The following is a 13,887-nucleotide window of genomic DNA, read 5'->3' as shown; positions in this document are numbered from 1 at the left end:
TTTCCTTCCTCCGTGGAACTCTATGCACAGAACGAGAACAGTACACCAGCGCCTCTAATGGCTTATTACTGCAAAGGCTCCGCCGGCTTTAATCTACTGAGGCTACACGTCTATATTCTAGGCCGGTTCCTTATTTTATGGCCGCCCTTGCCTGCGCCTGAGCGCTGTGTTGTGAGCTGTCAGTTCCTCGTTTCATATCCATCTTTGGGATCACTCTTTTTCAAAGGCAGAATGAAGCTGCTTACGCACAATATGATGACATCAAAGTGCATCAAGGGTGTTAACATTGGTTTTCCTCTTGGCATCGTGGCAAGTTCTCTGACTCACTTGCATATTGGCATTCACGTGCTAATATTTCCTTTTCTTCTTATTTCAGGCTAGCCAAACAAAAGTGATATCAGTTGATTTTAATCCGGAGTTCGTGTGTCGCATGATACCGAAGTTGGACTGGGATGCCCTTTACCAAGCAGCCGAAAGCGTATGCATCTGACGTTGCGTTTCATTTAAATCGATTTTGCATACCTGCTAACATATATTTTCCTGTGTTTACAGCGCGCAGCGAATTTTGTTGAAATGTTGGCACAGCTGTATAAACTGCCTGAGCATTGCGGTTTTCTTGGAATCCGTGCTACATGTTTATGTATATCAGTGTTAGCAAAGCATCTTAAAAAAAAAAAAAAGGTAGATGTTTACGGTCCTTTATTTTTACACAATCTTTATTTCGTTGTGAAGGTTGGTGTCTATTCATTTATTCGTATGTATTGTGTGGAAATGGTTCGTCATGAACTGCGTCGGTGAAGCTCTGGCAGTTATTGCATTGCTCAAGATGCTTGCACGCATCTAACTTCATAAAATGAAGTTAGTAACCATCTAAAATGTGTTACTACTAAACACAAAGGCACGGGCATCAACAAAATTGATTGGCCGGCCTGGCCAGTCGTATTTTACAAAACAAAACGATATAAAAAAAGTCAGCTTTATGCTGGTTTGGGGGGGGGGGGGGGGGTAAGCAAGAGCCTGTATGCCCTTGTTCTCAAAGAAGCCCTTTACCCGGCTACAAGATAATATCTCGCGCATGGCGCTTCTGCGTCACGCGTGAATAGCAAGCAGCACACAACAGCTTGATAGTTCCGATGAAACAGAGCATGCAAATTTTCCTCTGAAGGAGGCATTGAATTTCTCAACAGCAATTGGCTCTTTTGCACAAGCTGTGTAAAGGAGCCATTCATGATCGAGAAATTCAATGCCAATTGGACTTGATTGCGATTGAAAGTGTCCTGTGTGACTGGGGTATATGCACAGGGGTTTCAGTGTTACGTAGGTAGCGCACAATAAACAAGGACAAAATGAGGGGCGGCGTGCACACGTAGTGCTATGTGTGACGTGTGCCCCTGTCTCTCCTTCTGACCTTGTTTACAATACACTGAATACTCCGAGCATGCTTTAGCGAAATTTCACACACATTTTGAGGGAAAAGACAATGTTGTGCTGCATAAACTTCATATTTTACTAATTGTTGGCACCTTTTGCTGACAATTGAACTAACAGTCGGGTTAGTAATGATTAATTATGAGTATGGTAGTGTAAGACAAGACGAGATTGTCCTGTTTACTTCTCCTTGTCTTGTTTTGCGCTGCTGTACTCATAAGGAACATATTTGCTGTATAGTTAAACCTCATTATAACAAAGTTCGACCTGCCGTGGATGCTCAGTGGCTATGGTGTTGGGCTGCTGAGTACGAGGTCGTGGGATCGAATCTCGGCCACGGCGGCCGCATTTTGATGGGGGCGAAATGCGACAACACCCGTGGGTACTTAGATTTAGGTGCACGTTAAAAGATCCCTAGGTGGTCGAAATTTCCGCAGTCCTCCACTACGGCGTGCCTCATAATCAGAAAGTGGTTTTGGCACGTAAAACCCCATAATTTAATTTTAACAAAGTTGCATCAGACCAGAATATACCTTCCTTATAATAATTCTAAGCATATATTTGTTGCGTGCATATATTGATGAGAACCATTCTTATTTACTTCATTTTATCTTTGCTATATCTCGTTATATTGAGGTTCAACTGTACTTGCTTTTGAGGGACAACGATGATGGTAATTCTGTGAAATTTAACCTAATATGAGGAAAGCAAAATAGTGTGGAGCCACGACAGTGCTGAGAGGTATGCTATGTTTGTTTGATTTTGTATGCTTTACCTTGCACCAGCTAGCCTGCCACGCTGCCCTTATTGCAAGGTGTAATAAAGTTCTAAATTAAAGGGGTCCTGCAGCACCTTTATATAAAAGGTGTAGACTGTGCCTATTAACAAAGAGCATTTTCTCAGGAATATTGTCGAACAAAAGGGTTTTGACTGTGCTGTATGTGTGTGAATTGATCTACCAGCAATCAGTTGCTGCTGCTACAATTCCTTCACAGCCTTCACCTCCTTTTTATCATTAAAAATACACTGCGAAGCTTTGCCTATGTGAAACAATGCCCACCATGCACTCTCCATCATCCCTCCAAGCTTTTGTATCAGCATGGCCTCAGAGTCACAGGGCACAGCTGCCCAATCCCTTAGGCTATAGTATTGGAGTAGTATCATTCTTCATCAGATGGCATCACCACCCCACCAGAGAGGATAGTTGTTTGCTTTTGCTTCTGCCATAGGCACTGTGTAGTCGTAACATCTAAAGAAATCTGTTCAGTAGCCCCCATTTTTACTTCTGCTTATGAGTAAGTGTCAGGGTTTTGAAAATTTGAAGGAAAGGGCAAGGAAATCTTCAAGCGAAATTATGGGCTCTCAGTGCCATGTACAGGAATATTAGGCCTGGTTGTCTAGGACAGCATTGAACAGTAACTCAAAAATTTGTCTACCATGTTCAAAAAGTATTGCAAATCCCTTTAAACCTTTCATTATACAAGCAAAAACCAGATTGAAATACCCGATTTAAATAGTTCTAGTTCATTCAAGCTTGACAAACCAAGATAAGGTCACTACATTTTGAAATGTTGTTGCTGAATTGAAAAATTTTTTGGAGAATCAGTACATACTGACAAATCAGTAGCAATGCCAGTGTTGGTATAGGTGGCTAGTGCTCTGAATGCTTTCTGCATTGTATTATGCACGAAAGTGCCATGCATGCTATGGGCCATTTGCAGAACTATGGAGGCAGATTTCTCACACAATGAAAATTTCTTCATTATGGGAGTGCAAACCATCTGCCAAGTAGAAATCAAATACACTGGGATGTCTTCAAGCATGTCATTACTCCCTGAGGACAGCTGTACTGCCTGTACCTTGCTAGAAAGTTTTCACTATTGTGTAGGTGGGCCTGAGGTTAAATGCACTGCTGGGAAGCTGGGAAGAGGCAGTTAAGGGTTGTTACACGTGTTTCATGAGGAACTGTTTATTCCTTTCAGATTGGCTGTGCTTCAGAATTGCCTAAGACATTAGTACCAGATTATGAGCATAATGAAGAGTTTTTGAAGCAAGTTCATCACACACTATTTGAGGTGAGAGATGTGTAGGCTCTCTTTTGTGTCAAAAAGTGTTCATGCGTCTGCATGCTGCAGTGCAAAAGAGGTATTTGAATTAAAAGGAAGCCTGTCTTTGTTTATTGTGCCTGCAAACCACATTATCAAAGGAACAAATGAAGTTAGTCCTTCAAAAGAGGAACTTACAAAGTCTAGTGCAAAGTCTAGCTGTTTCCCTTTAATCTCTCTAAAATAAAAAAAAATGAGAAAGCTTACTATAGGTCTCTCACCAAAATGATGAATTTCAAGTTACAGAATGCAAGTAATCCTAAAATATGAATATCATTTCATGTATTGCAATGTAAATACCATTTCAGGCAGTGTAGCCTAAAAGCTCCTGCACAGTAAACTAGGTACATACCTTTCTTTCGTCTGCAGTTGTGTAGCCAGAAATTTATTTCGGCGCTGGTTCTTCGTCGACAACTGCCATTCCTCCCCATCCTTGAGAACACCTAGAAAGTTGAGATACTAAATTTGTATTTATGTAATAAGAAAGGTTGAGTTAAATGGATTACATGTGAAAAAACATTACTTTCCATTTAGATGAGTTAAGTGTCATTTGCCAGGCATTGCACCAGTCGTTAATGCATTGAAGGTCACCTTGAAGAATCAAGTGGTCTTCAAGACTGTTAATTGGTTTGTATATTACACAACAATCAGCGATAATTCATGTGCAGGATGAGATGTTATTGGGCAAGTCATTAATGTACAGTAGACTCCCTTTAAGACGAACTCGAAGGGACCATGAAAACTTGTTTGTGTTATCAGAAGAATAATTGGTGACATGACCAGGTGTATCCAAATATCTTACTTCAAAGCGATAAATGAAGTAGACTTACAAAGGAGCAAAATTACATAGAAAGCATTTAATTAGATGAAGTGTCATGGAGGAGAAAGGTAAGCAGAAGCATGCTGGGTTGACCTCCTCTAGCAGTTTCGACAGGTTTTGTTTGCAATACGGATGTACCGGCTTGGTCTGGTCATAACATCGTCCTCGCGCGCCGTATGCTGTGTGTTGTCAGTGAAAGCATTCGACGGTGAGCCGGCAATGGTGGTTCAGTCTCGCGTGTGCAAGGGGGGAGGAAGCACGCAGTCTTCCGTCACGCGCATGGCACCGGGGGAGGGGAGGGGAGGGAGAGGGGGGCGTTGTACTTCGGCCGCGCATGGTCGCGCGGGCTTTATATCGAAAGCGATCTGCTTTGGGGGCACAGTCTAGGTGGGCCGATGGCTCGTAGCTTTCCGTGTGCTGTGTTCTCGCTGCTCAGTTTGCATTGAAGCAATAGACAGCACCGTCACTTCGCTCGCTGCTGCTGCCATGATTCCTCGCGCCAGTGTTTTGACAACGAGCGTCTGCGGTCATCGAGCGGGATGTGTTCATGTTTGCCTGTGCGCACTGACGTCATGCTTTTTGATGTAGTTAGTAAGCAAATGTTTACAAGGGGGTGTTCTACTCTGGCGGCTGCTGCATATGGCATGGCCACATGAGCCCTGTCTTGAATACGATCTGCGGTGCGGACAGTGTAGGCGTCTAGGTGCACCCGAGGGCTGATAGCTCCATGTGTGCTATAGCACCCATACGCTTGCGCGTCACCTGCGTTCACAAAGTGAAACGTCACTGCAACTTTTTATGTTTCCTCCTCTTGTTTTCGCCTCTGTCCATGGGCAATGTGCACCACAGTCCTCCAGTAGGGTGCCTCGACGTGCGTGCCCCCGATGCGGTGCATTGAGGCACCCTAGCGTCCAGGATCAGTAGCGGTGGCGGTCTGTCCGAATGTTCACCTTAACCAAAGAGTACGTTTGAGGCGGTTCGTCCTAAATGGATTTTTTATTTTTGCATTGAGTCTGGAAAACCAAACAAACGTTCTCATGTTGTTTGTTACATGTGAGAATTCGGCTTAACTGATTTTGTCTTAACGAGGTTCACTGTAAATGAGGAAAGCACAGTTTTGGCATCTAAAACTCCTGCATTTATTATAATTTGTTAATTTCTATGAGAACACAAATGAAACATGATTGCAGTGAAGTTCAGTTCAGTCGATTAAAATATTCTAACATGAACTGTTCACATACTGGTTATCCACTCATGGTGTACAGCAGTTCACACGAGCATGAATGGCTTCATCAGGGTCATCGTGCATCTGCTGCTGTATTTCTGCATTTTACAATGAAATTGAAACTCTAAAACACAAGAGAACAGTGCAGTGTTGACCTATATAACATGGTCTACCGTGTACACAAATAATTAATATTTGCTTTGGTGAATGCTTCCCATTAAGGCTAAACCCCATGAGCGCGATTTTGTGCGTGACAGTGACAAGCGGCGCGATGGAGATGGCTGTCGCGTTCGCTCGTCGCCTACAAGTCGTACCCCATGCGAGCGATACCTTCGAGCGACGTCTCCCCAGTGTTGCCGGTATGAGGGCAGCAATATAGGCGCCGAAACTAGCGTGACGTGTGCTTTATTAACTTAAGTTGACGTGTTTTACTGTAAAAAGCAGTATAAAGTATTTCTGAAGGTCTTGCAGTAGGTTCTCATCCTTGCACGTATAAAAATTCAATTGTTTGCTCGTTCCGTGTGACAAACAGGAGTGCTTGAGTTTTGTACATCCAGTTCCAACTTCGCGCTATTGGCTAGTCGCTCATGGCACTTCCGGGCGACGAGCGATGAATTCTAGATTTGCAGAACCGAGCGACAAGACCGAGCGATGTGTTCAAGCGACGGCCCGATCCGTCGCTTGAAACAAAATCGCGCTCATGGGGTTTAGCCTTTAGTGAATTTCATGGCCAAATAAGTAAAGCCGCTATTAAATTTCATATTTTCTGTGTTTTTGCTTATTTGTTCACTTTTTGTGCAGGAAAAGTCCACAAGTGTTGCGAGGTTTAGTTTTATTTCTTCGATGAATAATGCAATGTAATCACTTTTATTAATCGCCAATCAACGAACCTTGGCCAGATGTGCTACAGTCTCTGATGCCAAAGGGAGCTAGACGGGAATACCAAGTTGATGTCGGCACCTGCCACTTTTACATCGTTTTCATGCATACCTGCTCTTGATAAAAGCAACATACCTGTTTTATAAATATTTACTGTGCCTATCCATATAAGTAAACTTCTTTTATTGTCCCTTTAAATGTAAAAAAAATGAAAGAGCAAGAAACTTTTTTTTCTTAGCCTCATGGATTAGTGTCGTTACCTAGCTGGCTTATAGTGTGTGAAATATCTACATTTTGCATCCAACAAATGCATTTGTAAAGCTCCTGTTCTATCTTTACTCAATTTTGCACTTCTTGGATGTTGAATTCTTTGCTACATTTTACTGGGAACAGCAGTTAAACACTTGAAAATGGGCCGATCATGTTTGGTCATTTGTCATGCTTTGGTTCAGGCATGGGACGAAATGGCATAACAATTTATCCCGCCTGGGATTGAACTAATGACAGTTTGTTTTCAAGCTGAGTGTTCTAACAGCTATGTCACAGCTGCTTTGCTCAAGCAAACAGCTATTGCATTGGGCACTAAAAATTGCTTATGGTTTTTTGTCGGGCTTATCTTGTGTACTATATACCACAGCACCCAGTTGTGCACAGCATTGATTGACATGCGGTGTCTGGCTCTAGTAATGTCAGCATTCACTAATGTTGCAAACATAGTCTTCGAATCCTCAAAAAATTGGAATTTCCTGGCCAGAGGGTGTGCTACTATCTGTAAAGGTTGCGGTGAAGGAGATGGTGATGTGTTCAAGGCACGTTGATAGTGTAGCTATGGTCTGCGTAAACATAGCAAAATTGCAGGACACTGCAGTTGAGGGGCCAATGATGGCGTTCACCAACGATGCTGTGGTCTCTTGATCCACGGTAGCCAAATCCAGGCCCAGCAAGGCGTTTACAGTGAACCTTGGCAGCGAAGCAGTTGGTATAGCAACAGAAGATGGATCCTTGACTTGAGAAGCTTGAATGACGCCTACAGGCAGAGTTCTGACTGTAACAAGTGCATAAGCCAGATTGGACTCCAGACTGAGGAATCTGGGACACCATGTCCAAGCTGTGGCAACCGTGGGAACAGCGGCAGCAGGATGCTGGAGGATACATCCGCTCTGCAACACGATGCTTGAGGGCGGGTTATCAAGCCAAGTTTGGCTTACGGGCTGCATCATTGTGTATAAGGAAAATACAGATAGTTGGCAGTCTGTTTCTTATTTTACTCTCACTTCCTCTTTCTTTTCTTCTCGTTGTACTCTACTGCATGTTTCATGTTCACAATATACAGACAGGGTGTTTCAGCAAACTCTTTCACAAATTTTTAAATGTAGACCGCCTCATGAACTAGAATTGTGCTATCAGCCACAGGCAACCCTTAAGAATTTTTTAATGTGTTTCCTGAAGCACCCTGTATATATAACATTGCAACTCTGGAGTGAGAAAGAGCAATCTTGTCTGCTCTTTCACAACCAAAATTTCACAGAATCAACATCAGCTACAGGTGTCTTTTGCGAATGTCACATTTGCAAACTAGTGGTGTATTCTAGAGTCTTGAATATTGTGCCAATTTTGTCTGGTTTAATTAAGCAGTAGTATAAAAGGTGTAATGTTTAAAATCTTAATATGTTTTTGCTGACTTATGAGGTTGCAAACTTATTCCATCCTGAACATCCTTCAGGTAACCACATTTTTATACCTCTGCAAAGCGAGTAGACATAAGTATGGTTTTGGAGAAAATGTGTACACACGCAAAGCATGAAGCGAACATACTGAGCGACACAGCAGCAGACAACACAAAGATGTTGAATGGTTTTATTCCACTGTCTTTCACATCATCCACAGACGAGTTGATACGACAGACTTGATGAAGCCCCCATTTGTGTTTATTCTGCACTCTACCCTCTCTACCTTGGATGGAGGGCCATATTTTGTGTCAGTTCGTTTCCTTCAGTTGTATGTATTACTTTCTTGTGATTTGTCGTGCCGAGCAGCTGATGCCAGCAGCACATAATGTGTGAGAGATGCAAATAAGCATTCATTAGTGCTTATGCCTTACTCTTGTGACTTTCAGCTGCCTTCTCAGCAGACAAGGGCCCATATTCACAAAAAGTTCTTAAGCTAAAGCTCTTCGTAAAAGCATGCCCCAACCACTCACAATGCTGGGCATATAGCAAAGGCAGCTGGCCATTGGCGAACAGCTACAAATGAAAAGCTTTGTGTATGTGACCCCTACACTGTGTGTTAGAACAAAAGACTTGCCTGCAGTGCTGCTAGTTCATGAAACTGTCTTTGGGCCCATATTTCAAGCAGAGCTGTGAAGCTGTGTTATTGGTTCCAGTAGCTTTGGTGCATGTTCACTGCAGTGTGCTTTCTACAATATTCGTGAAGCAAATCTGCAGAGAAAGAAGAAAAAAAGAAAACTGCTGTTCACAGAGTGCTTGCTGACCACATGTGTTGCTTGTAAATGGGTAGCCCCGTGAGCAGCAAACGTCTGCTGCTGTATGCAGTCTGCATACTTCTTCAGATTGTGGTAGAGCATCTTAGTGTTGTCGGGGGGTTTCCATGAGTTCATCCAGTAGCACTGGAGCTGAGGGTTCATGAAATCACATGGAGTCCTCTGAATATATCCAGGTTTCATTGGCTCATAACTGTGGTTAGCAGTAATTGAGTTCAGGGAATCAGAGTCACTAAAGTCTGGCAATTTTTTTTGCAGGTGGAGGTTGTTGCTGGAGAGCTTGTGTGCCCTGAAACAGGCAGGAAGTTCCCAATAACCAATGGCATTCCAAATATGCTTCTGAATGAAGATGAAGTCTGAGTGAAGATGAAGTTTGTAATATTTTCTGCCATCACATTTGGCCACCTTGTGTCATTTCTTCAGAAACCATCTCATATTTGTAAATAAAGTAAAAATGAACTTAAAACGAGAGTAATGCTGGGGCCTGCTGTGGTGACTCAGCAGCAACTGTGTTCTAAGATTAAACTCAAGGTCAGCCCTTTTACCTAGCGTGGTGACCATATTTCAGTGGGGCATCTGCAAAAGCAAATGATGCCAGCTTCCATTGAGCATCATGTTCACTGATTCCAGGTAGGAAAAATTAAATTATGCCACAGCTGTTGACTGCGACATCTCTCATAGTACATGGTAGTTTTTGGAGCTAAATAGTATGAGGGGAATTGGAACAGCTCTCCCTCTGCTAATGACACTGGCTTCCTTTAGCATTGTTCAAAACCTGTAAGTGTGCATGAACTCCTAGTAGTGCAGAGCAGTATTTTAGCTGGAGCTGTCAAGCCCGACCTCAGGCATGTAGGTTGTCACATTTTGACTTATGTCTCAATAACAGACTCGAAGCTCCATGACAACACTAGCTGAGCAGGCCCATATGGCTTGCTTTTTTTTTTCCTAGTATTGCACGTTAAATTTACTTGTAAATTCTCTTGGTCATATTCATTCATCTGTGACCTGGTTCAGTTGTGAACTTGCAAGTCTGAATTTAAAGGGACACTAAAGGGCAACATTAAATCAGTTTAGACTAATTATTCTTCGAAAATTCTATTTTCGTTAATTCTGCTTTAATAGGTTGATTACTAGAAAAGACAATGTAGGACAAAGTTCCACTTCTTGAATTTCTCTCTGAAACCCCAGTTCCGGTGTGTCAGTGTGAGGTCACAGATTTCAAAATATTTTTTTCATATTTGGGCTGCATTGGGTCAGTGAAAGCTTCCAAAACTTCCAGTGTTCAGTCTTTGGCTCTTAAAATACAATACAGTCTATTTTACCAATAAACAATCAACTAGGCCCTGGAAGATGCCGTCAGAATCCATGACATCATGGCAAGCTGGTGCGGGGACTTCAAGGTGGTGGCACCTCGAAGTATTTCCTTTTTGCACCATTTCTGGCTTTCCAAGCGTCGTCTCATGGTTATAGTGGCGTTTTTGGGATTGCAAAAAGGTAATTTATTAGTACAATAAAATCATTCTTCTCTTTAACGTATTAAGGTTGAACATTTTTGTGGCTTTTTAAATTTGTTCAGAAGACAAGCCCTTTAACAGAAAGCTCTCATTTTTATAAGATCCCCTTGAAACCATGTGCTTTAATATTGTGAGAAAAAACAGGAACACTAACATGTACGTGTGCTCATTTTTGTTTTCGTCCTGGTTTAATTACATTCAGTGGAGCTTTCACTCTATGACCACTCAGAAGGACACTTGTATGATCTGCCTTTCTGAGAATATTCCTTAAGCCACTCAAATTTCATTCTAAATTTCTCATACTGAGCATATGCACTCATAATTAAATCCTGTGAGCGTGCATTATTGATGCATGTAGGAACATTTGACGGGCACACTAACTTGCCACTCAAATTTGAAGGCTGTAGCTCATGAGGAGTGACACACAGTAACTGTGCTGGTATATTTGTTCACACTTGAGGATTTCAGGACAAAAACAAAAATCTCAAGCCTTCTCTGTGGCATCACTCAAACTGTGTGCTTTCTTAGGTGCAAAAAATGTGCATTTTATAGTGGTATTACTGTTATATTACAGTACTTCATTGTTGTGGTATGTGCAGTCAAGGTCCTTATGAAATTGTTTACAAGTCTGGAAGTCTGGAAACATTTCTGTCACTTGCAAATTACTGTGTATGTTAAAGGGACTGATAACTGACCAGAATGTGTTGAGACGTCGAATAAATGAAAGAATTGCAATTTATAGTGATGAATCGAGCATGCTGTTCGTAATTTAAGTAGTTGGCGAAGTTTAAGATTTCGTGATCATCATCATCAACCTATTTTATGTCCACTGCAGGACGAAGGCCTCTCTCTGCGATCTCCAATTACCCCTGTCCTGCACCAGCCGATTCCAACTAGCGCTCGTGAATTTCCAAATTTCATCACTCCACGTAGTCTTCTGCCGTCCTCAACTGCGTTTCCCTTCTCTTGGAACCCGTTCTGTAACCCTAATGGTCCACCGGTTATCTAACCTACGCATTACATGACCTGCCCAGCTTCATTTTTTTCTCTTAATGTCAATTAGAATATCGGCTATACCCGTTTGCTCTCTGATCCAAACCGCTCTCTTTCTTTCTCTAACGTTATGCCTAGTATTCTTCGTTCCATCGCTCTTTATGCGGTCCTTAACTTGTTCTAAAGCTTCTTTGTCAACCTCCAAGTCTCTGCCCCATATGTCAGCACCGGTAAAATGCACTGACCGTACACCTTTCTTTTCAGTGATAATGGTAAGGTTCCAGTCAGGAGCTGACATTGTTTGCCGTATGTGCTCAAACCCATTTTTATTCTGTAAATTTTCTTCTCGTGATCAGGGTTCCCTGTGAGTAATTGACCTAGCTAAACGTACTCCTTCACAGACTCTAGAGGCTGACTCCCCATCCTGAACTTTTGTTCCCTTGCCCAGCTATTCATCATTATCTTTGCCTTCTGGATATTAATCTTCAACCTCACTCTTACACTCTCTCTGTTAAGATCCTCAACATTTGTTGTAACTCGTCTCCAGTGTTGCTGAAAGATTTAAGATTTAAATGTTTGCAAAGGAAGTATCAAAAACCAGTAAGCGGCGCAAACTGGCGGTGGATTGGTACTTCAGATGTAGTATCAGAGATTACTGCACGTAAGCCTGCTGTTATTAAGTACCGTATACTTGTTACTTAATATTGCAGTTCGTATATTACTAGGTACTTGCGGTGCTTTATTTTATGTGTATTCTATGTGACGTCTTACTTCATAAACATGGGTGCTATTCCCTTTCTGTGCATTTTACATAGAATGTTTTCGAAATGCTTTGATTGTGTGTAAGTGTTGCCGTTTTGTTAAGGCTTATTTTTTATTTTATACGTTTTATAGCTGTTTCTTGATAATTGGAAAGTGTTGAGTGCCATTCGGAAAGATGGTAGGCCACTGTAAGGATCTCCTGGGCACGCCTAGTCCGCACCTTTTGTCGGTGTTGTTCAGCTTGTGCCTGGCCTGGCAACATGTTGAACTGTGTATCTTGAGAAAGTGGCATTTTGCTTTTGAGAACGTAACTTGGCTTGGCTAAAAAACACTCTTGACAAAGCTGTTGGACGGAAAACCACGAGTGCATGTAGCTATTATTGTAAACATGATTTAACACTTCAAAAAGCATGAATCGCAGGAACATCAGCTTGATAAACAAAATACACTTACAGCTACGGCCGCACTTGTCACCTGCCTCTCTCCAATGCTGGCATATACTAATTGCTATCGTGTTCGCCTATCAATGTTTCCAGCATGCTTACAGTGAATGACTGCATCCTCAGTGCTGATAGAAAAATTCTGATAAAAAATTTTCCATGGCATTTTCCGTGTTACCACTGCATGATTGGACGCGGTGACTGGTAAGGTTTCCATTGCACTAAAAAAATGAGTACCGTAAAAATTGGTTGTCAGTCCCTGTAAGCATCTTGTGTAGAAGCATTCACTCTTGCTGATGTCACTTGGCCTTTACAAACAATATCAAACACTCAAATTGCAATTTGCGACTCATAACATGTTAGCTCATCATTTTTATGTAATTCTTTACTGATGTTGACCATCTGACTTCCCTGAGAGCTTGTGCAATGCAGCTGCCTGCATTGTTGTAAAATAATAAAAAGTTATGCAGATCCAGTGTGCATGTTGGAATCTATGTGAAGCAAAGCTTTCGGGCAATGGATGATTCAATGCTGTACAAATGTTAATCTTCTGTGCAGTATCTTGCAGCATAGCTATTACGTGCCTGCCCAGCATGAGACTGAGACCCCACTCATGCGACCACGGAATACACTGTCTCTGGGATCGGCTCACTTCGATACGACCTTGTCTTCAAGGTCAGCTGATCTTGCCATTGTACAATCTCCAGGATTGGTCCACTTTACTCGGCGAGAAACCAGTCAAGCAGATACACCAAGTCTGAAAAGAAAGCATAGAAAGCTTCACTTTTATAAAACAATTGTGCTATCGAAGGTGTAAATTTGTTGCAGTGAAAATGCCTAGGTACCATTTGTTGGTTAATTGTGTAATTCCATAGAGAACAGAGCTGGTCACCAGCACATTTGTAGGGGTAGTACAGATGGGGCTACATATTGCATTCCACTGCAACCAATCAATACCCTGCGCAGCAAGAAATGATCACTGGATTTGGCACACTACGCATTTGGTTGAAACTGGCACATGCAGCAAACACCAACACATCCTGTTGAAAATTGGAAAAAGGACACAGCGCAAAAAAGACAAGGACACGAGAGAGCGACACGTGTGCTCTTTAGGTACGTGGCTATCATTATCAGCATTGCAAATTACGTTCCAGGTTTTTTGCCAATCATTCACATATTGCACATGGTAGCACCCTATATATTTATTCTTTTATGGCTTTA

At 42.1% G+C, this 13,887-nt stretch overlaps 1 protein-coding gene across 1 annotated transcript; it reads left to right on the top strand.

The window, feature by feature from the left end:
- The first annotated feature begins 104 nt into the window (after positions 1-104).
- Positions 105-9,428, top strand: Trmt112 (tRNA methyltransferase subunit 11-2). Its single transcript, XM_055063481.2, has 4 exons — positions 105-309; positions 377-478; positions 3,411-3,503; positions 9,216-9,428. The coding sequence occupies exons 1-4, from the start codon at positions 232-234 to the stop codon at positions 9,315-9,317; spliced, it is 375 nt and encodes a 124-aa protein (XP_054919456.1). The 5' UTR covers positions 105-231; the 3' UTR covers positions 9,318-9,428.
- The last annotated feature ends 4,459 nt before the right edge of the window (positions 9,429-13,887 follow it).

The sequence above is a fragment of the Dermacentor andersoni genome, chromosome 1 (genome assembly GCF_023375885.2).
Source record: "Dermacentor andersoni chromosome 1, qqDerAnde1_hic_scaffold, whole genome shotgun sequence".
Classification (NCBI taxonomy): domain Eukaryota; kingdom Metazoa; phylum Arthropoda; class Arachnida; order Ixodida; family Ixodidae; genus Dermacentor; species Dermacentor andersoni.
This window is presented reverse-complemented; position numbering and strand designations above follow the sequence as displayed.